Below are 23,506 nucleotides of genomic sequence, written 5' to 3'. Positions count from 1 at the left end.
TCATTTCGGCAGAGAATACTCATACGTTCATTATAAGACGATCCTCTTCTCTGTAACATCATATCTCTTGGACGTTGTTGTTTAAAGTCTTTGCTGCACTGATGACCGTTGCTTATAACAGCATCTCAACTTTTGGTTAGCTTGTCCTTCTTTTGAGCAACTTTTTTAGCATTGAATTAGTAATCCCTTAATACAAGACAATCTCACTTTTCCAGATGTATTTCAGGGGAAATAAAGCCAATCATAGTTTGGGATTTGAGGAGGCACCAAGGTAGGCCAATCAGATTTAAAGGGGGGTCTGGGGTCACATGGGTTTGCCAAGCAAGATGGCTGCCTAGCAGGACACATTCCGACATACCATCCAAATGACCCCAAAATGTGCTGGTTAAACTTGCGTTGTTGTGCTACGAGTTTCAGGGGGACTGATAGTTAAAGACTTTGCTGAGTTTTGCTGTATAATACGTGCAGCATGGACACTAGAGCATCAATGCAAAGCACAACAGGTGCGACTAGTGCCGGGCTACCTGACACTCAGATCACCGGCAAAGGAGAGAGCAGTGAAGCTAGTGTTCTGCCAGCGGTGCAACAGTCTTTGGGGAAAGCTTCAGAAGAAATGTCCCAAGTTGGGAAGCTCTTGGTGGTTCTTCAAGCAGACATGGCCGAAATTGGAGAGACGACTATCTCACTTTTTCGGATGTATTTCAGGGAAAACAAAGCAATCATAGTTTGGGATTCTTTGGAGGCACCATGGGAGGCCAATCCGATTTAAAGGGGGGGTCCATGGCCACCCTTCTGGATGCATCCCTGACCTCAAATGTGACTAAAGTTGTGACTTGAAGGGAATATCATATCATAGCTCTGTGACATCTTGCTTAAACCTCAAGAGTTTCAAAGGAGGGAGATTTATCTTTGTGTTTGCATGAAGTTCCTTCAGACTCCTGATTATTTGTTCCTACTTTAAATCTCTTAATTCAAACCGACCTGTCACCCGGTCACAGTCCACAGTTTCCCAGCAGTCTTCTTCAGGATTTCCACTTCATGGTGCGTTGCCCTTTTCTCTCTGACAGACTTTTGGACAGAGGCGGTTAGCTTAAAGAGAGATTGATTATCTCTGCATTTGTCTCTCTTTAAAGATCCATATCGGTGTTCTCTCTCTACTCCTCTACATTCCGTCTTAGACTTGGCTCACTTTGTGTCTCTTCCTGGTTCTGCAGGAGTATCAGTCATCTTTTACTCGAAAAGGCAACGTTTCAACTTTTGGCCCAGGGAGGAGTGTTGAAGTTTGTTCTTGGCTCCACATCAAGGCAGAAACCTCAGCCCAGCCTGGATCCCTCTCTCCGGGTCTTTCTCTGGGGTGTCTGAGGATTATGTAAACCAGAGCAAAAGTCTTGTAAAGGTCCAAAGTTGTGGACATGCTCGGTCTGAGAGGTCAGAGACTGGAGGGTTTTAAGCTGCGTTCCTTCATCTTTAACGATCATAGACGGGGCAGAGGAGAGGTTCTGGATGACAGAGGTTAATGTCCCACGGAGATGCTGCTGCTGCTGTGGGCTGAGGGAAGCCGGCTGCTGGTCTGAGGCCTTCGAATTATTTCTGTCCATCCTGGAAATGCCCTCGTGCTCTCTGTCCTCTGAGGCTGTGTGAAATAAAGCCTGAGGAGGTCTGTGTGTGTGTGGGTATTTAATGGCATGCCCTCCAGAGTCACTGTCTATCCCTCAAACCAGAGAGGAATGAAAAGTGGAGCGACGTTTTAATGACATGAAAAATAAAGACAGACAATACCAAAGTATATTTAGTCTCCTTTCAGCTTATTAAAATGTTCTTGTTGTCATTATCATTCAATGTTATTCTGTTGAATCACCATTTTGAAATCTTTGTGAAAGCTCTTTTGGTTTTATTTTTGTTAAATAAGGAGTTACATTTTTGTTTGAAGCTCCTGTGAGGAGCAAATTTAGATCCATAGTCTGTATAATAAATGGACGTAGTATCCGTGACGTCATCAATCTTTTTCTTAAGAGCTGTTTTGAAGCCGATCATCGGTGGGAGCCATATTGGAAATGCTGAACTCAACCTAACTTTGTCAGAGCTAGTGTGAGGTAAAGAGGGCCATAAGCCTTTTCACTAACAGCTACAGTGTGCCCACCTGTCAATCAAGTGAGCCATGTCCTTATATGGGCATAACTCGTAATCTTTATATTTTCTGAACTGTGGTGTCATAAAAATTCACCCCGTACCATTTGTGCTGATAGAGAAATTAGCTCCTCAGACCTAATCTGTTTTTTGAACCAGGCTGTAAACATGTTTATTTCTGCTGTAAAGATCGTCTTCTTTGAATGGGTGTGTATGTGGTTTCCTGTGTTTCTGCAGCCAGCCTCTAGTGGACGCTCAATGAACTGCAGTTTTTATCACTTCCTCATGGGCTTCATATTTTTAATTTTTTTTTTGGCATTTTGGCCTTTAATGTGGGGAGTAGAGAGTGGGGGAAGACATGCCAGGAGTCGAGCCGGCGACCTCTGCGACGAAGACTACAGCCTCTATATGTGGGGCGCTTAGACTGCTAGGCCACCAGCGCCCCATGGGCTTCATATTTAAACACTGGAAGATGCCGCTTGTTTTGATCAGAATCGACAAGATATATTCTTTCTATTTGTTGTTTGTTGTTGAAAAAATATTCACGAGAGCCACAACTTACACAAGTACAAGAAAATATTGGCGAAGAGCTAAAAGATACCAGTTTGTCCACAGGGGGCGCCAAAGTCAACACAAACATAAAGTTCCTCTTGGAAGTTTTAATACAATGTTATCTAAAATGATCAGTGAAGAAAACTGATTCCACAGAACTCCACTTTTTTTCATATTTATCCCATCCTACTTTTATATTTTTGAAATGTCAACAAATTAAATTCAGTGTATAAGACAAGAAGCACTTTTAATACCTTTTTTGTTGTCTAATCTAAAAGAAGAATACCACATAACATACGTCAACTATGTGAAATACCTCAGAGTTTTCATGCACTTTCAGACGTTGGTTTGAAGGCTTCCCCTATCAAATATATCTGATCAGCACTGGCAGCAAGAAGAAAAAACACTTTAAAAATGATAAACATTTATTAGAAATATGCAAAATAAAAAAATGCCTGAGGTTTCAAAGTAGTGGTACACATTTCTCTGCCGTGTTATCATCTGAAATGTTTGTTTAAAGTTAGTTTACAACCCCCCAAAAATATCCCAGAGCTTAATCCCGGCTCTGCAAGTACCTGACTGACTGACTGACGGTTTTTACAGAGTCTCTCTTGGCTCTCAACGCAAACGAGGGGGACAAGAGGGCAGAGTAGATAAATCCCAGAGCAGTCATAGTACAGCATGGGAAGTTAAGGAAAGCGTCAGTGTGTGTGTGTGTGCTCTGGAGGCCAAAGGTATGTATCATGACAAGTGCCAAACATCTCAGCCTCCTGTGAGATGATATGGATGAAAGTGAGAAACCTGTGCAGCTCAGTGAGTTATAGCAGCAGGTGTAACTTTACAGTCAGTGTGAGTGGAGTCACAGGTTGGCTTCAGAATCTGAGGACAGACGTCTGATTGTTAATCTGTCTGACAGGCTGAAGGGTTTCTACACGTAATGCAGAGCTGCATGTGTCGGAGTGCTGCAGGGTTCCCAGTCTCTGTATATGTTAACTCTCCTGCTGTCTCTGCTTTTCTGAAAACCGATCCTCCAGGTAGCTCAATTCTTGCTACGCACGAGCAGCATACCTGACTGTGGGGCTTCAATTACACCTCGACCCCCTGCGTATAATTAAAGCATTGTGTGAGGATGGAGTGAAGAGGAGGGAGGAGAGGTCAAAGGTCAGAGAAGAAGGGTACAGACAGAGAAAGTGGTCGTGGCGGTGGAGGAGTCAGACAGTGGGATGCACTGATTGAGAAAAAATGTCTGATGCTAACTCTGATGTTAAAATTAAGAACTTCACAGACTTTGATATCAATCTTTAAAATTTTAACAAACTACAAAACAACCTGAAACTTATTGAGCTGTTGTCAGTGGATGATTTTAAGGAGATATTAGAGGACTTAGAGGCAGACACACCCGGCTGTGGATGTCCTGCTTGATATATTTATGCCTGTCGAATGTTAACAGTTTCCTGTTGTTCTGTCATGTATTTTAATGTAAAATGGAGTTTTAAATTAATGTGATTAATCTTCATTAACTCTATAATTTTATGATTAATTCAAATTAGAAAAATTCATTGTTTACAGCCGTAACATTTTTTAAAAAGTTGTTGTTTCTTATTTTATTTATCTATTGTTTCCTCTATCTGAGCCAGGATCCCAGTTCTTTATTATAAAAATAGTTTGTTGTAAATATAAAAAATTATATTAAATTCTGCTTCAAAAACCTTCACAAGCAGCAATTTTAAGCACTAACACTTTCAAACAAAAAAATAAAAACATTGAATTATTAATACTGTTATGCAACAATTTAACAAAAAACTGAAAATCTAATGAAAAGGAATAAAATAAAAAATATTTGAAACATAAATTACTAATATTAAACCACTTAGAGACACATATTTACAATTCAATGTTGTTATGTTATGTATTTTAATGTTAATATATAATGTAAATAATGGAGTTTAAATTGTGTGTGGATAATCAAGATTAACTCATAGAAAAATTAATTAAAATACATTTTTAAAGCCCTAAAATTAAAAAAATGAATTGTTGTTTCTTATATTTTTCCCTCTATCTAGGCCAGGGTCTCTGTTCTTTATTATAAAAACAGTGAAGTAATTCAGACGTTTATTACACTTCCTTTGAATGAGCATATTTTTAATAAATAAAAAATTCATTAAAAAAAAAAGCTTCAAAAGCCTCTCTTTGAGAAGCAATTTTAGGCACTTACACTGCCAAACAAAATAAAAAATAATAATTAAATGTGAAAATTTTTTGCTACAATTTAATCAAAAATACAAATCCTATGAAAAATAATAAAATAACAAATGTCAGAAATGTTAATTAATAATATTAAACCACTTAGAGACAAATATTTACAGTTTAATGTTATTATATGTATTTTAATGTTAATATATAATGTAAATAATGGAGTTTAAATTGTATGTGGATAATCGAGATTAACTCATAAATTTTTTTATTAAAATACATTTTTAAAGCCCTAAAATAAAAAAAATGAATGGTTGTTTCTTATTTTTTTCCCTCTATCTGGGCCAGGGTCTCAGTTTTTTATTATACAAATAGTGAAGTATTTCAGATGTTTATTACACTTCCTTTGAATGAGCATATTTTTAATAAATAAAAAAATCCATTTAAAAAAAGCTTCAAAAGCCTCTTTGTGAGAAGCAATTTTAGGCACTTACACTGCCAAAAAAATAAAAAATAATAATTAAATATTAATAATCTTTGCTACAATTTAATCAAAAATACAAATCCTATGAAAAATAACAAAATAACAAATGTCAGAAATGTTAATTAATAATATTAAACCACTTAGAGACAAATATTTACAGTTTAATGTTATTATATGTATTTTAATGTTAATATATAATGTAAATAATGGAGTTTAAATTGTATGTGGATAATAGAGATTAACTCATAAAATGTTTTATTAAAATACATTTTTAAAGCCCTAAAATTAAAAAAATGAATGGTTGTTTCTTATTTTTTTCCCTCTATCTAGGCCAGGGTCACTGTTTTTTATTATAAAAACAGTGAAGTAATTCAGACATTTATTACACTTCCTTTGAATGAGCATATTTTTAATAAATAAAAAATACATTAAAAAAAAGCTTCAAAAGCCTCCTTGTGAGAAGCAACTTTAGGCACTTACACTGCCAAACAAAATAAATAATAATAATTAAATGTTAATAATTTTTTGCTATAATTCAATCAAAAATACAAATCCTATGAAAAATAATAAAATAACAAATGTCAGAAATCTTAATTAATAATATTAAACCACTTAGAGACAAATATTTACAGTTTAATGTTATTATATGTATTTTAATGTTAATATATAATGTAAATAATGGGAGTTTAAATTGTATGTGATTAATCTTGATTAACTCATTAAAAGAAAAAAGAAAAAAAAATATTTTAAAGCCCTAAAATAAATAATGAATTGTTGTTTCCTATTGTATGTTCCCTCTATCTGGACCAGGGTCTCATTTTTTATTATAAAAACAGTGAAGTAATTCAGACGTTCATTGCACCATTTTTGAATGTGCATATTTTAAATAAATTAAAAATACATCTACTCTATTTCAGAAGCAACTTTAGGCACTTACACTGTCAAAGAAAAATTAAAATAATAATTAAATATTAATACTTTTCTGCTACAATTCACTCAAAAACACAAATCCTATGAAAAATAATAAAATAACAAATGTCAGAAATGTTAATTAATAATATTAAACCACTTCGAGACAAATATTTACAGTTTAATGTTATTATATGTATTTTAATGTTAATATATAATGTAAATAATGGATTTTAAATTGTATGTGATTAATCTTGATTAACTCATTAAAAGAAAAAAGAAAAAAAATATATTTTAAAGCCCTAAAATAAAATAATGAATTGTTGTTTCCTATTGTATGTTCCCTCTATCTAGACCAGGGTCTCATTTTTTATTATAAAAACTGTGAAGTATTTCAGACGTTCATTGCACTATCTTTGAAAGAGAATATTTTAAATAAATTAAAAAATACATTAAAAAAAAAGCTTCAAAAGTCTCTATTTGAGAAGCAACTTTAGGCACTTACACTGTCAAAGAAAAATTTAAAAAATAATTAAATATTAATACTTTTCTGCTACAATTCACTCAAAAACACAAATCCTATGAAAACTAGTCAAATAAAACATAACTCAAACATAAATTCAGCTGTTTTTTTTATGTGAAATCGGGTTTCTCTTTGTTTCCTTAAAGCATAACTCTTACAGTAAACTGAAACACAGGACTTCCTCTCCTCCATTCTTAAACTGATGCGATGTGACAGACGAATACGTCAGCTGCTGCAATCAGTAAATGCCAAATGTTTCCCTAAAGGCTGATATCTGTTGATATGGAAACTCTCTTCCTGATAAGAACTAACTTGTGTATTAAATCTCTCTGGCACTGAAGCGCTGACAGTTCAAACAAAGATTCATAAAGTAGGTTACTGTGTGAGGCGTGAGGCGTCTTCATCTCTAACGCTCAGAGTGTTTTCAATCATAAAGTCAGACCTAAAGAGAGTTCACGTCCTCCCTGACGTGTCCCTGCAGAGCTCCTGAACCTGCAGAGTTGTCTGGACTTGCAGCTGAGATACAGAAGGAGTTTGAAGCATGCACGGTTTGAGGCATGCAGAGTTGAGTTTGAGTCCTCGGGTTAACCCCCCCTCTCTCCTCCTCCCTTAGGATGTAACATTCCTAGCAACCCCATTTACTTGTCCTTACATAGTATAAAACACTGACAGCAGCACTTAAGGATATATCATTCAATCCCAGGGGTCCACGTCTGCGTACTCTGAGGAGGAATCGTCTGTTTCTGGTATCAGGAAAACACGTGCAGTTTAAACAGTAAGCCTGGGAGCTCCAGGAGGAAACCTTGGAAGCTGTCATTCATGAGAAACTGAAGGTCTGACAGTAGCTTCAGGGATTCTTTGAGACCTCAGAATAGAAAACTCTCACATTGCGCCAGGAAATATCTGTGAGGAGGCGAAATGTTTCCATAACATCTGTCATATGTTTGGCTGTCAGTCAAAAGTGATCAGCCACTCAATGGCTTATCAGGGTTTTCACACGGCGCCCGCTCTCCTGACTAACTCCCCTCAATAAAAGTCATAAAAGTCGTCTGAGTCTGAAGTTTAACCCGTCTCAGTTTCAGTTTGAACAAACTAATGGAGTAGTTGTCATGTAAATGTTATAGGCTGGTGCTGGATCTTGCAGAAAAAAAGCAGCTGGTGACTCACCACCTCAGGCTAAAAGGCGGAGCCACAATATAAGCACAGGGCTGCACAGCAAGGAGACTATCATTGCGCTCTGCTCTCTGGAGGGATCACTGCCTCTCCAGCTTTCACAACACAGGACAGAAACAGTAGAGTGACTTTGGGAAAGCAGAGACACGCACGAGGACTTGAGGAGAATTCAAGACCTGAAGAGAGAGGAGTACGAGTGTGAAGGAACTTGTTTGGCAGGATTTTTCAGTGTGTGTGTGTGTGTGTAGAGTGAGACTTCTGATCTGTGAAGTGATTTCCTCCTCAGTATAGAAAGGATTACTTTGCTCATTGCATGCAGGACGGATTTAACTCCAACTTGTGATATCTTAAAGTTTTGATGCAAATGCATGTGACTGCAAAAATGGCGAACTCTACCTTCCAGCTCATTGAGGACTGTGAAGCCACTCACAAGGGGCTGTATAAGTTCTATGCAGCTGTCATGATTGTGATTTTCATCCTGGCGTTGCCCCTGAACGCCTCAGTCCTCCACCTCTTCATCTTCAAGCTGAAGTTCTGGAAAACAAACACCAACAACGTCTTCCTCTTCAACCTGGTGTTGGCCGACATCCTGCTGCTCTTCTGCTTGCCCATCAAGGCGTACAACTTCATCCACGGAGAGCGGAGGAGCACGGACGACACGGTGTGCAAAGCCATGCTCTTCATGCTGTTTCTGAACCGTGGAGCCAGTATCGCCTTCCTCACCGTGACCTCCATAGATCGGTACTTTAACGTGGTGCACCCGGGTCGGAAGAATCTCCTGCGAGCTCTCAAGAAGTCTCCTCAGATCTCGATCCTCATCTGGCTGCTTCTTCTGCCCCTCACCATCCCCACCATGCTCAAGAACTTTGACTGCTGCAACAGCCACAAGAGCGACGGTGCCAAAGACGACACGTTGATCAAGGTAAAGTTTATCAAAAATCAGTTCAAAATCAAAATCTGTGCATGCAACAGTTGAAGTCAGAGGAAGTGACACATCAGTCATCAGTCATCAGTGACCCGACGACTCAGCCTGGAAAATTCTGTTTGAAATCAGATGTGACCATGTGCCAATAAAGTGCTGAGTTAGCAACTATTAGTGTCACTACCCACATCACACGCTGCATCATTCTCACTTACACAACACCAGAAAAACGGAACCCTGTTGTTGCTCAGCGTTAAGTAATATCACAGGACAAAGGTGTGGAAATTAACAGACTGGATGTGTGCGACGAAGGATGTGACAGGCGTGATGACAAATGAAGAATGTGGAGAGAGTTATCAGAGGTATTCATGTCCTGGCACAACACTCTGAAGTTTGTTGAACCTGGAGTGTGTCAGGCTGCAGGACTCAGTGTGACAGTGAGGGAGAGATAAGAGAAGCTGGAACTAAAATACAGTTATGTGCATGTTTTAATACAAAGTGCAGTAAAATAACTGATTGTGATTGGTTAATAAGTAAGACCTTCTTGGTGCATATAATCCCTCAAATAGATCAGAGCGTGTCTCATTCTGTAAAACAGCTCGATGATTATGTGATTATATGATGGCTTCTTATTAAACACATGTTGATTTAAGGTGAGAGATTCCCTCTTTACACTGTCTTTGATTGGAGTCTGAGCTTATTCTTATTCTCAGCATTGTACAGATAAATATTCTTTAAAATAGTCATCACTGTTTAAGATTTTGTTTATTTTGTTCTCTGTCACGACATGCAGCATTTTTAAATTTGAAAGGTGCTGAAGGTGGAGTGTGTCAAACTGCAACACTCAGGACAAGGACACAGCTGGGGGAAGATATGAGCATGCTGAGACTGAAATAGAAATAATTTACCCAAGAAAACATGCTGTTAATTAAGAACATAATAATGTCAAATATAATAATAATATATAATATAATATAATATAATATAATATAATATAATATAATATAATAATACGAAAATAAGAATATTATAATAACATAATATTAAAAGCTCACAATAATAATAATAATAATAATAATAATAATAACAATAATCATCATCATAATCATAACCATAATAATGCTAATAAAGGTGTTATGACTATGAGAATAATAATAACAATATAATAACAACAACAATAATAATAATAATAATAATAATTATAATAATAATAATGATAATAATAATGCAATAACAATATAATAATAGTTATAATATTAATAATAATAATAATAATCATCATCATCATCATCATAATAATAGTTATGAGTATGATAATAATAATAACAATATAATAACAACAATAAAGATAATAATAACAATAATAATAATAATGATTAATAATGATAATAATAATAATGCAATAACAATATAATAATAGTTATAATAATGATAATAATAATAAAAATAGAATGAAAATATCATAATACTAATAATCTAATAATATAATAAAAATATACTAATAGTTATAATAATAATAATAATCTAATAATACAATAAAAATATTTTAATAGTTATAATAATAATAATAATAATAATAATAATAATAATAATAATAATAATGATAAAGATAGAATAACAATATCATAATACTAATAGTATAATAATACATAAACAAATAATAATAAAAACAACAAAAAATAAATAAAATTAATAATAATACTTTTTTTTTTAAAGAGCACTTTTCAATAAACAGTTTTCAAAGTGCCTTACTTTGGCAGCAAAATAAACAAGCTGATCATAAATCACACAAGGCAAGATAACTAAATATAACATATTTTCAAAGACATAAAATTCCTTTCAAATATATATTTTTAATGGTTAAAGTTGAGTTAAATTAAATAAAGTAAAATCAGGAAAGGCTCTGTGATAAAAATGTATGCAAAAAACAAAAAATTCTATTATCCCTGCAATAATGGATACAGTCAATCAAGGCTAGTCTGTTATTGTTCATGTTGGGACTTTTTCAGAGTTAGTTTTAATAAAAAGAACTCTTACTTCACAGAGGTTGTGTAAATGTCAAATGAAGTACATATACAGTTAGCTTCTTTTTATAAACTCCTGTTCAGTGTTGAGAAGTGAGGTGGAATCTTTAAATCAGTTCAATGTAACTTTAAACATTTATTGAATCCATCTCTTTGAGGAAAATCTTTCGTTTCATACCACTCTAATTATTTAACAGTTGTTGAGTTTTTCTAATAAAAACAAATGAAATGAAAGTAAAAAACAAGATTTTAATGACATTAAGTTTGGTCATTTCTCTCCTAACTTTGCAATTCCACCACGGACTGAGTCTCTCCTCCAAACATCTCAACATGGTTTCATTTATGTCACCATATGAGGTCTGACGGGGTAAAACATCACGTGTTAAGAATACAATAATACATTATTCTAAATCTAACGATCACTAAGTCTCTCTTAGAACACCTCTGGACTTTCTTCATCCAACATGTCAGAACTGAATATATCAGCCTCACTCCATCTTTCCATCTGACTCGTCTGTTGTTCTGATGCTTAACTGTCCCTCATTGACAACACTAAAGTAAGTCCAGTAACAGGACATGTTTTGCTGCAGGGCTCTCTGCTTTAAAACATCTCCTCCCAGGAGATTGAACCCACCCAGCCCGAGTTACACAGAGCGTGTTTCAGAGCTGTTTATATTAAAGTAAAATGTTCTCATAGTGTTCCTTTTAGAGTTTGGAGCAGGACGTTTACTCGCAGTGAAGGTTTTATACCGCCAAACAATACTTCTATGTACCACAATAATACACACAACTTCTATGTTTTTGTTTTTTTTGTTTGTTTTTTGGGAGGAAATCATAAAGGGTTGGGGTTGTAACTTAGTGATGATCAGTTTGTGGTCTTCTTGAAGTTATTTTTGGGGACATTGTGATTTTATTGGCTGAAGAGAGGCAGAAAACGTGACAGTACAGAATTTGGGATGACGTGCCACGACTCAAACCAGCACCAGCTGCGACGAGGACTACATCCTGGGGTGTGCTTTAACTACTGAGCTCAACCAGCAGACTGTTAGTTTGTGTTTTTAAACATGCTGGTTAAAAAGCTTCAGGGAGGACTTTTCACAGTCACAGATCCACGTCCGGTCCGTCTCCGATCCGTCCCAGCACAGAATCTGATAGGTTTCTATTCCAGTCATTGTGTTAACTTCCACTGGATCCGCTCCGTTGCGTTCGGACTACGTCTCTGATCCAGCAGGTCGGAGTCCTCCAGATCAGATACACAAGTCTTCTATTGTTGCCGGATGCCGGAGCACGACGCATCAATCTCAACTGAGCAGATGGAGCGGGACAGGAAGTCAGGTTTCACCAAAACAAAATGAAAACATCCGGTTAATTTTCAGAATAAAACACTTCCTGTTATCACCAGATCGTATTTCACTTAACTACAACAACAAACCAAAGTCATGATGAGCGGAGCCATGCCTGGAGTCAACAGGTCAGAGGTTTTCAGAGGACCAGAAAGACAACATGGATGAGGAGAGGAGGAGGAGGAGAATCCTTGATTCAGGGATTATAGCAGGAAAACCTCGGTCACATGACTCCAGCTGTCCGGCGGTCCTGCTTTGTGCTAAGCTCTAAAAACGCAACCGAAGGGTGTTGACGGGCAAGAGAAAGCACAGAGCCAGACTGGACTGGGATCTTGGGGAAGTCCAATGTTAAAGTCACTTTATTTAATCATTGTTGCAAAACACTGGAAGGTTTTTCTTTTAGGCTGGAGTAAAGACTTAGGTTATAAAAATGTTGTATTATTTATTTTGGTAGCTCATTCATAGCTGAACTCAAGCTAGCTACAATGCACATCGGACACACAACAATCCACAAAGCTCACACCGGGTTTTTGTCCAACCACCCACATAGCAGATAGGTCTGGGCCAGATCTGGCGTCATGCCGGCACTGCTGGCCGACTGCTGGCATGGCAAGTGGTATGTCAACCGGATGTGGACCAGATCTGTCCATGCAGCATCTGGGCCGATTAAGCTTGCCCATGTGTGGGCCGTCTCTGGCAAACTATATCTGGGCCACTTAAGGGCCGCCATTCTTTGCGGTATGTTGGCCGAGTCTAAGTGTATTGTGGGCCAGAACCGGGCCAGACCAATTTTGCTATGTGGGCAAACAACAACAACATCAACAACAACAGAGCATGATGTGGATATTTAAAGTGACAGAACTTCTCTTTTTTTCTTTTACTTTCAGGATTTGGTGGACAGCATGCGAGAGGTGGTCTTCTTCACCCAGATCCTCATCCCCTTCGTCATCCTGGTCTACTGCACGGTGCACATCGTCAACCGGCTCCGGAAGAAGACCATCGGGGACAGAACCAAGCTGAAGAGAGCCGTGTTCCTGGTGACCTCCGTCATGGTGGTCTTCTCCTTCTGCTTCCTCCCCTGCACCATCGCCAGGATGGTCCTGCTGATCGCCCGGGTGGAGGAGTGGGAGGAGTCCTACCAGGATAAAGCCGCCGTGGCCTTCGACGGCCTCATGGTTCTCTCCTACATGGACTGCCTGCTGGATCCGCTCGTCTACTGCTTCTGCAGCACCAAGTTTAAAGCTCTTTATCGCTCCAGTTACTTCCCATTCTTGAAAAGCGAAGCGGTGCCACTCGACAGCTCGACGGGGACCGGGACTGGGGCTGCGACCCACACAACACGCACTAATGCCATTTGAACATCAGGGAAAAGGGAGGATGACAACAGACAGATACTACCTGTGATGGACACTGTGCCCCAAAAACTGTGACATTTTAAGAGAAGGGGACTCAGAGATTATTTAAGTGTTTTCTTTAGATTGTTGAATTTGAATTCTTACGAGGTACGTGTGTAAATAGACGGGGCTGTTTCTTTTTCTTTCTTTCTTTCTTTTAAAGTTATGTTTTTGGGCTTTTCGCCTTTATGATAGGACAGCTGATGAGAGACAGGAAATGTGGGGAGTGGAGAGTGGGGGAAGACATGCAGCACATGGTAGCGGTCGGGAGACGAGCCGGCAACCTCTGCGGCGACGACTATAGCCTCTGTATGTGGGGCGCTAAGACCGCTGAGGCCACCAGCGCACCCCCCCTGTTGTGGTTTGTCTAAATGGGGCGATGAGTTGTAGATAAAGCCCAGTAGCTTGTTTCAAAAGTATCAGTGTCGGTGAACTTTATCTGAAGAAACACGAGGCTTCTCTCTGAGGGGAATGCCTTCTGCTCAAGTATGCACATCTGTTTCTCTGCTTATCTTGGACAGCGTCAGAAGTTATGAGTTAGGACCATGAAAAATACTTTGATGTGCTCCAAGCCAAAAAAAAAATCAGCTCTGCCAAGTGATGTCAATCCCACACAAACTCTCTCTAATGAGTGTTTCATTTGCATCAGGTGAGGATTGGAGAATACAAACAGTTGAGCAGCGTTTCTCTGACTCAGAGTCCAAATAACTGACCCCATGTTTGTCCCTCTTATGTAAGATTTAACCCTAAAGGCTCAACCAGGAAGCTGAATATTAATGTTGATGTATCACTAACTGTGTTTACAGAGAGGGGGATCATTTTACAGTCCTTCTTTTTTTTACTTCCTGTAAATTCACAGAGATCAAATTTCTACCACTGTAATTTCTTTGTGTGTGTTGAATCTGGATCCACTCAAAGATCTGGAACGTTTTTCACGGCCTGTGCTTCAAGTTTTATTAAGTGAGGCCTTCTTTTTTTTTTTTTCCTTAATCTTGCTGACAGAGTGGAACAACAAGCGCTGAAAAGAGAAAACAGCAAACTGACTATCATTTCATCAGAGACCTCTTCGGTTTAAAGGTTTTATCTGGATAAGAATGATCCGATGTGTTAAATCTGCTACACAGACCTCAGAGGCTCTAAAATCCAGGTTAATGGCGCTCTAGACGGGGCTACACACTACAAACCTCGTCCACAGGGGGCGCCAAATCCTCACAAACTGAAAGATCCTGACTGTTGCTTTAGATTTAATGTTTTGATATGTTTGATATGAACAGACGTGATGAAATATTACACATGGACAAATGTTTGTGACCTTTTTCACAATCCTGTCTCTGCAGGAAAACAACATTTAAGTGCAGAATGTTTGAATAAATGCTAAAAGAATCAACATCAGTGTGACTGAAATGGCGTTTGAACTACTTCAGTGTTTGTTTTTGCATATATTATCTTCATTATGATTATTATTAAGTCCTGGCAAAGACAGCAGCAATAACAGTTTCACATAAAGATCAATCAATCAATCAATCAATCAATCAATCAATCAATCAATCAATCAATCAATCAATCAATCAATCAATCAATCAATCAATCAATCAATCAATCAATCAATCTTTACTTATATAACACCAAATCCCAACAAAGGTTCTCCTCAGACTCTCTCCAAACAGAGCAGGTCTAGACTGTACTCTATGTTCTATTATTAACAAAGACCCAACATCAAGACCGGATAAGATCCAGTCCCATCTTACAGACAGGACTCAGTCTGATCTCATCTTAATCCACCATGAGCAGAGCACTTTGCAGCATTTAGCGAGTTACAGTGGCAAGGACAAACTTCCTTTAACAGGCAGAAAACTCCAGCAGGACTAGACTCATAGAGTTAGAGAGACATCTACTGAGACGTCCTTAAAGAACTGTTGGACCAATTTTGAATGCTCCAGTGTTGTTAGGGAGCCTATTGGAGGCACAGCTGTTGTTAGGAAGCCAGCTGACTGCACAGCTGTGTTTTAAAGCAAAAATTCACATGGGGGCTAATATTTTTGACCATCCCATTTTTCACTATATTTGATAAAATAACTTGCCTTAAAATGTATTTTTCATTCCAAAATCTACAAGAAGCTATTAACCCTCCTGTTATGTTCGTTTCTCTGGAACGGGAATAATGTTCCTGGGTCAATTTGACCCGGGGCATATTCAATTATCCAAAATTGTCAGAACCCCCAAAAAATCCCATTACACATTTATTTATCTCATTATTTACTCCATTACTGACCATTTATATCGAGATTTAGTCCATTGGGGTTCTTTAATCCTCACAGATCATGGTTCAATGAGGATAAATCACTTTTTTCATTAAAATTAATGTTAAAACATTTTTTAATGTACATTAGAAAGCCCTAAATATAAATACAATAGTTTTACATGACTTAGATTTTTCTTTATTATATTTTTTAGTTGATAAATTAACACAAGAACTCTTCTGTCACATGCTGCCCAGATTTTTATGCTGTATTTAGCTGGTTTGGGAGGCACATATTGCCTAAAATAGACTTTAAAAGGGTCAATTTGACCCGCAACATAACAGGAGGGTTAAATAGCAGAGGTGAATTTTGATCACATCAATTCATATTTTATGAATAATGCAAACATTGGGCAGAATTTTAAGGCAAATGTTCCATAATTCCTGGGGGACTAATAATTTAGGCCTCAACTGCAACTCAATCCAAGTCTAAAGATTTGAGCAGCACAAACTGTAGAACTGTTAAATCTTTATTATCCAACCTCACTGATTATACTTGTTCTCCTTTTGAACAACCTCTATAAAATCCAATCTAATACCTTTAATACGATCAGATTACTTTCAGATGACTTTAAGATTAAACCTTGACGATTATTAAACCGTGCCAAAAACAGGTAAAATTCCCCTGAACTTCTTGTTCAACATAAACCGTGACTCATCGCTCCAAACAGCAGAGATAATCTTTTCCCAGACTCTTTCTCCTGGATGGTCTCACTCACCTTGATGACATCATTACCAGTAATGACCCATGGAACAAAGAGTGTCTGTTAATCACCCTCTGACTATAAATAGACGGCTTACTCATGTAGGTAATAAACCAATCAGACATAATCACATGATTCTATACTCATCTGTGTGTTAAAAGTTCATCATAACGAAAGTCACTGCTTTGTGTTTCTCACAGTTTTGTTTGAAATGGCGCAACAAGACACAGAGACGTGTGCGGTGGAATGTTACGCAACTTTCATGTCAGAGGAAGAAACTGAAGAGTTAGAGAAATAAGAAGCTTCTAGTCAGGACTCAAAGAAATGAAAGATCTCTTAATGTCTTTGTGATTTTAAAACAGAGCAGTGAGCTCTGACGTCAACAACTACAGAATATGTTCCAACATAATGCAAGACCCTGGGTGTGGTAGTGACACATTATAACAACCGTTAACTGAAACCTCTAACCTTTACTCAGCGATATCTGTCTCTGCAAATGTCACTTCAGCCCAACTTATAACGTCTGAGTCTGTGAAAACTCTGCAAATATTTAAACAGCGAGAGGAGCGCGAGTCCAAAGGTCGCGTATGAGTCTGAACTTAAAGAAGACTGATGCAGTTATTGATTTCTTTCATTATGGGTTGATGTTGAAGCGGATTTGACAAGATTAATCTGGGGTGTCAGTCAGAGTCGAGTCTGACAAATTCAAAGAATTGCGAATGAAAGTAAATTTGGTCAAACCTTACAAAACAAATACAATTCACAAAACAGCGGTGTGTGTGTGTGAGAGTGTGTGTGTCCCAGTTTATTTAAAGTGTTCAGTTCATTCACAAAAAAAAAGTCCATTGCAGAATTCCAAATCCAAAGTCTATTCAAGAACTCCCAACCCAAAGTCCTTTCTGGAATTCACAACCCAGAGTCCATTCTGGATTTCTAGACCCAAAGTCCATTTCGGATTTCCCGACACAAAGTCCATTCCAAAATTTCCAACCCAAAGTCCATTCCAGAATTCCAAACTTAAAGTCCATTCCAGAATTCCAAACGTAAAATCCATTCCAGAATTCCAAACTCAAAGTCCATTCCAGAATTCCAAACCCAAAGTCCATTCCAGAATTCCAAACGCAAAATCCATTCCAGAATTCCAAACTCAAAGTCCATTCCAGAATTCCAAACTCAAAGCCCATTCCAGAATTCCAAACTCAAAGCCCATTCCAGAATTACAAACTCAAAGTCCATTCCAGAATTTCAAACCCAAAGTCCATTCCAGAATTCCAAACGCAAAATCCATTCCAGAATTCCAAACTCAAAGTCCATTCCAGAATTCCAAACTCAAAGCCCATTCCAGAATTCCAAACTCAAAGCCCATTCCAGAATTCCAAACACAAAGTCCATTCCAGAATTCCAAACTCAAAATCCATTCCAGAATTCCAAACTCAAAGCCCATTCCAGAATTCCAAACTCAAAGCCCATTCCAGAATTCCAAATACAAAGTCCATTCCAGAATTCCAAACTCAAAGACCATTCCAGAATTCCAAACGCAAAATCCATTCCAGAATTCCAAACTGAAATCCATTCCAGAATTCCAAAATCAAAGTCCATTCCAGAATTCCAAACTCAAAGTCCATTCCAGAATTCCAAACTCAAAGTCCATTCCAGAATTCCAAACTCAAAGTCCATTCCAGAATTTCCAACCCATAGTCCATTCCGGATTTCCCAACTCAAGGTCCATTCAAGATTTCCCAAACCAAAGTCCATTTCGGATCTCCCGACGCAAAGTCCACTCCAGAATTTCCAACCCAAAGTCCTTTCCAGAATTCCAAACTCAAAGTCTATTCCAAAATTGTCTGTGAAGGTTCTCAGTCATCCAGGTAATCCAAAGCTTGAGCCGTAAGGCAACTACCAGTCCAGCTGCCTTATGGATCAAGCTTTGGATTATTCCGGAATTCCCAACCCAATGTCCATTCTGGCGATCCCAACCCAAAGTCCTTTCCGTTCCGGTTCAACAAAATATAATAACAATTGAAAACCCACTCCGGGTTTACAGAGGACCCCCACAACTCCAAAAGAACCAGGAAATACGATGTTTAATCGATCAGTTGTTTGGTCTAAAAAATGTCAGAAAAAGTGGAAATAGTCGATCAGTCTTCTCTAAAGTGGAACGCCTTTAAATGTTTCATTTATTCCATGACCAGAAAGAAGTTTGGTTTTCTTCGTAAAGAAGAAAACAACATAAAAGAAGAAAGAATAGAAGATATTTAACTTTTTCTCTACAGATAAACTAAAACCAGTCACAGGCTTGAAGCTCAGAGTTTTAATGTTGCCTATTAATTATAATCATGTTAGTTAAGTACTAAATAAATAAAGCACATTTAGAATAAACCTGCCTTTAATCATTCGCCTTAGTCACTGTATAAACATCGTATTTACGTGTGTTCCTGTAACTTTGGTTCTTAAACTGAATGATCTTTATTTAATTTGGTTTTCTTGTTTGTGCCCAAGTGCAGCAGATGTTTCAGATTTCATACCATCATGTTAAGTTGTCAATAATGAAGTCCTTTTTGACATTCAAAGACTGACACATTAAGACTCTATCCTTCGGTGTGAAACATGTAAATCTATCTGCTTTGTTTAGTCTGTGTCTTTAAAACTACTTCAGTATGAATGTGTAAATAAATGTTTGATCTTTGAGTCCGTTTCTGATGACTGATCCTGTTTCTCATTATTGCATTATTGAAAACTCCGTGTCCAACAGCATTACCTCACCTGACCGAACTCTGCTGCCTCACAAACATTCCCAGAAAGTTCAGATGTGAGTCATCGAGCACTTGAGCAATCCTGAATCTTCTGTCCTGGGATAAAGAGTGGGTGTTGTTTTTCCACGGTGATCCATTGTGACCGGAGAGGTTCTAAAATAGGAGGAGAGGGAACAAATATCAGACTGAGGTTAAAGAGTGTGAAGTAAATGTTTTACAAACGTCAGGCCTCATAAAGTCTGTGAGGTGACAACATGACTCATTACAAAGGGGGGCAGAAGTTCAAGAACAAAGGAGTTTAAGAGCTGAAATAAAAATTTAAAAAAAGATACAAAAACAGAATTATTTTAGCAAAATGTCTTATTACTAAGTTTTGTTTTGGCACCATAGTCCAGTTAACTCTGCGTACACATGTTCAGCTGGAGTAGGATTAGAAAGGGTATGTGAGGGCGCTCAGGTCTTGATTCATCAAATGTGAATCTTATTCAAGTTACATTAAATTTTTGGCTGTCTTATCAGTAAAATAATGCACTTTTTTTGATTTTGGAAGTCACAGCAGTCAGTGTGTTGTTGTAAAATTTGATCTGGGGCTTATCTGTATTTCAAATGATCATTTAATGTAAACTTGTTTGTTTCTGTTTTCTGTGTGAAACCTGATGCTGACCTACCTGGATCCAAAAGTTGGAATGCACCTTTTTATTGTATTTTATTTTTTAATTTAACAAGGAGAAAAAACTCATTAAGATTCAAAAATCTCTTTTTGAGAGTTTTCTGTTTTTATGCCTCTAAACTGTGAAACTCTCTGCCTCTGGATAACAGAACTGCGAGCTCTCTGTGTTTTTAAAAGTAAACTTGAGACTTTTATTTTTAATCAGGCTTTTAATTTATAGACCTTTATTTGTAGCCCTGCACTGCACTATTATAAACATTGTTTTAACAACATTTAGTTCACCTGTTTATTTATTCATTATCTATTTAATTCTTATATTCATCTGATTTTTTTAACTTTAAAGCTGCTGTGAGGAACTTTTCATTTATATCAATTTTGGCGCCCCCTTGTGGACAAAGTGATACCTCTTATCTCTTGTTCTGTACATGCAAAAGTAGTGTTTTCAACAAAAACCTCACCCTGCTGTCTTTTAACAGCCAGATTTATCATTCAGTGTGATTATTTACCATGAAAACAGACGAAAAAGGATGTTTCTAAAGCCAAATGTCAATCATTCGGTCTGACATCTATCCCCTCTGAGTGGTTTGAGGCATTAAAAATGACAACAGAGAAGGTATCAGTGTTGTTGTTTATGGTTTTGTTTGCTTTTGAAGATCATAAAGAGGCATCAGTGTTGGTTTTAGTGTGTTTCTCAGCTGGTGAAAAACTCCTCATAGTGCTTTTAAAGGTGACATATCATGCAAAATGGACTTTTTAATGGTTCTCTACCTGAAATATGTGTCCCTGTCTACAAACCCCCCGAAAATGAAAAGAATCCATTCTGCCCCTGTTCTGATTTCTCCACCTTTCTGTAAATGTGTGCTGAAAGCAGCCGTTTCAGTTTTCAGTGTTTTTGTTACGTAACAACAATATCCGGTCTGTAACAGGAAGTCAGAGCTCGGAGCTTGTTCAGCCCATAGACTGTATAAAATAATACTGAATCCCTCCTCCGTTTTTCATTACCTGCACACATGTGTGCTAACAAGGAGCTTAGGAGGGAGGCATGCTAGTCGTAGGCTGTCTTAATAAACACAAAGGTCGGTTTTACTCCCCACGTCTGAAGATTTGAAGATCTAGTGGATGATTTTTATTTATCACGGATAAGTGCTAGCGCTAGTTAGCATAGCTACATAGCTACATGTCGTAGCTGTAGCTGTGTACTAAGACACACGTCTACATACTGACAAATAAAACAACAAGAAACACTAAATCTGTGACCAATCCTTCAGAAAAGGTCCCGCTGCCTTTCTGGTAGAGGTCGGTTTTACTCCCCACGTCTGCAGATTTGAAGATCTAGTGGATGATTTTTATTTATCATGGATAAGTGCTAGCGCTAGTTAGCATAGCCACATAGCTACATGTTCATAGCTGTGTACCAAGACACACGTCGACATACTGACAAATAAAACAACAAGAAACACTAAATCTGTGACCAATCCTTCAGAAAGGTCCTGCTGCAGGCGCCTCTCAATCAGGATCAGATTCTGGATCAGATTCAGAGGGTTGAAGTAACGCGGGTCTGTGAGCAGCCGTGTATATTCAGCCAACATGTAAACATTAGATCAACGTGCTGGAGAGCTGAGGGGATATCCACTTTCAGAGGGAAAACAGAGTGTTCTGAGGAGGGCTGAAGAAGAGGGGTTTACAGGCAGACCAAAATTTGATTTCAAAGTGTTTTTTTGAGCATAAACTTTAAAGACATGTTTTGGGACCTCTTAGACCAATATATATTGATGAAAAAAGCGTGATATGTCACCTTTAACTAATTTTTAATTTTGCTTTCCACACATTAATTTTATTAATTTACTGTATTGATCTAAGTTTATTTTAAGTATTTTTTATGATTATGTAATTCATTTTTATTTTATTTATTTGAGTGTATTGATTTTATCTTATTTTTAAGTATTTTTAATGTTTGTCATTTATTGTTTTTCAAAATTAATTTCAGTGTATTGATTTTAATTTATTTTGAAGTATCTTTTATGATTATGTCGTTTATAATTTTTTTATTAATTTGACTGTATTGATTTTATTTTATTTTTTAACGTTTATGTAATTTATTATTATTTTATTAATTTTACTGTATTGATTTTATTTCATTTCTAAGTATTTTTATAATTATTTATTTTAATATTTGACCATTTCTGTTGTTTTCTGTCTCTCTGTTATTTTGTGAAGCACTTTGGGCTTCATGCTTGTACATATGAAAGGTGCTTACAAACATAGTCCAAGATAAATGTCTATAAATTATTCAAATACAAATGCAGGAGTCACTAGAAGACACAAAAAATAAGTAAAAACCTTCCTAAAAATTGAGCAGATTAGAATTAATGCTGAAAATAAAACTGTTGTTTGACTGACAGACTATAAAATGTAGGGTGTTGTAAGTCTGTGTTACTGAGAGTCTTGTTTTTTATATAAGCTTAGTCCAGGACTGATCTTTTCACACAGGGCTCTATGTGAAAGAAAGAGATCTGGGTCAGATATCATCAGCTGTTTTGTCTGCGTGGATAAACACGCAGGGTCGATGAGACTCTGGGAGGCAGAAGCAGCTTCTCACCCTGGATGGGACATGTGAGGACAGGATGATGCTGAAGCCTCTCTTCATCTGATAGCGGGGATGAAATCAGGATATCAGGGAGCTGTGGGGACACGCAGACCAGACAATGGAGACACAGGACTGAGTGTGAGAACACTGAATAATAAAAAGACCAGGTTTATCAATGCAACAGGATTATGAAAGCTGTTTCTCTTATCATGAATAAAGCTGCCAAAAAACACTACATGTGGAGTCAGGACTTGGAACTCCAAACGGCAGGTCTTTCAACATGAATCCCAGCGAGGACGTGTGGGCTGGTGTGTGCCGAAACTCAGAAATATATCCCTCCTTGATAAAAAGTCTCAATGCCATAAAACACACAACTCATTTGATCTAATCCAGTAAATGTTCTCCTTCATCATCGTATGAGCTCATTGGCTGTTTGCACACTAGCCTAGAGGCACATTACTGCCACCACCTGGACTGTGATAGACTAAGAGATTATTTTATCTAATCAGCATCTTTTAAAAGCTTAATAACTTTTATTATAAGATTATTTGGGGCTCTTTTATTGAGAGGACATGAGAGTAAGAAGAGAAGGAAACAGAGAGACAGAGCAAAGGGCTACATGTTGGGCCCCCTGCTGTGAGGACTATAGCCTCTATACATGGGCGCTTGATTTAGCCGCTAGGCCAAACCAGTCATGATACATGACAAAAGAGAAGTCATGGTGTTTCATTGATTTCTCATTATTCTTTATTTCCAACAATGAAGTAGAGCATGTCTCACAGTTTCTGGTATGACTAGTTTCTATGGTTCCAACATGCAGGCCTGCTCATCGTACCTAAAGTCTCTAAA

General features: G+C 37.4%; 1 protein-coding gene and 1 long non-coding RNA gene across 6 annotated transcripts in view; one reads left to right on the top strand and one right to left on the bottom strand.

The window, feature by feature from the left end:
• The window catches only part of LOC117824036, a 64,281-nt gene that overhangs the window by 7,912 nt on the left and 32,863 nt on the right, over positions 1–23,506 (bottom strand). For 3 of the 5 annotated variants that reach the window (XR_004633528.1, XR_004633526.1, XR_004633524.1), the window contains exons 5-6: positions 22,670–22,751; positions 19,411–19,553 (exon numbers count right to left, since the gene is read on the bottom strand). This is a non-coding gene — a long non-coding RNA (uncharacterized LOC117824036). Of the gene's footprint in view, positions 1–6,880; positions 9,772–16,236; positions 18,753–19,410; positions 19,554–22,669; positions 22,752–23,506 lie in introns of those variants that run through there. The other 2 variants (XR_004633525.1, XR_004633527.1) reach the window with 2 other exon arrangements.
• On the top strand, positions 8,034–13,870 carry LOC117824032 (12-(S)-hydroxy-5,8,10,14-eicosatetraenoic acid receptor-like). Its single transcript, XM_034699380.1, has 2 exons — positions 8,034–8,883; positions 13,138–13,870. Exons 1-2 carry the CDS (start codon positions 8,320–8,322, stop codon positions 13,606–13,608), a joined length of 1,035 nt encoding a protein of 344 aa, XP_034555271.1. The 5' UTR covers positions 8,034–8,319; the 3' UTR covers positions 13,609–13,870.

Source organism: Notolabrus celidotus, chromosome 13 (assembly GCF_009762535.1).
Source record: "Notolabrus celidotus isolate fNotCel1 chromosome 13, fNotCel1.pri, whole genome shotgun sequence".
Lineage (NCBI taxonomy): Eukaryota > Metazoa > Chordata > Actinopteri > Labriformes > Labridae > Notolabrus > Notolabrus celidotus.
This window is presented reverse-complemented; position numbering and strand designations above follow the sequence as displayed.

Bases quoted from the DNA above. Each gene is read 5' to 3' on its own strand.
- LOC117824032 (XM_034699380.1), top strand. From the start codon at position 8,320: ATGCAAATGCATGTGACTGCAAAAATGGCGAACTCTACCTTCCAGCTC. The intron at 8,884-13,137 runs GTAAAGTTTATC...TTTTACTTTCAG, and splicing joins AAGACGACACGTTGATCAAG to GATTTGGTGGACAGCATGCG.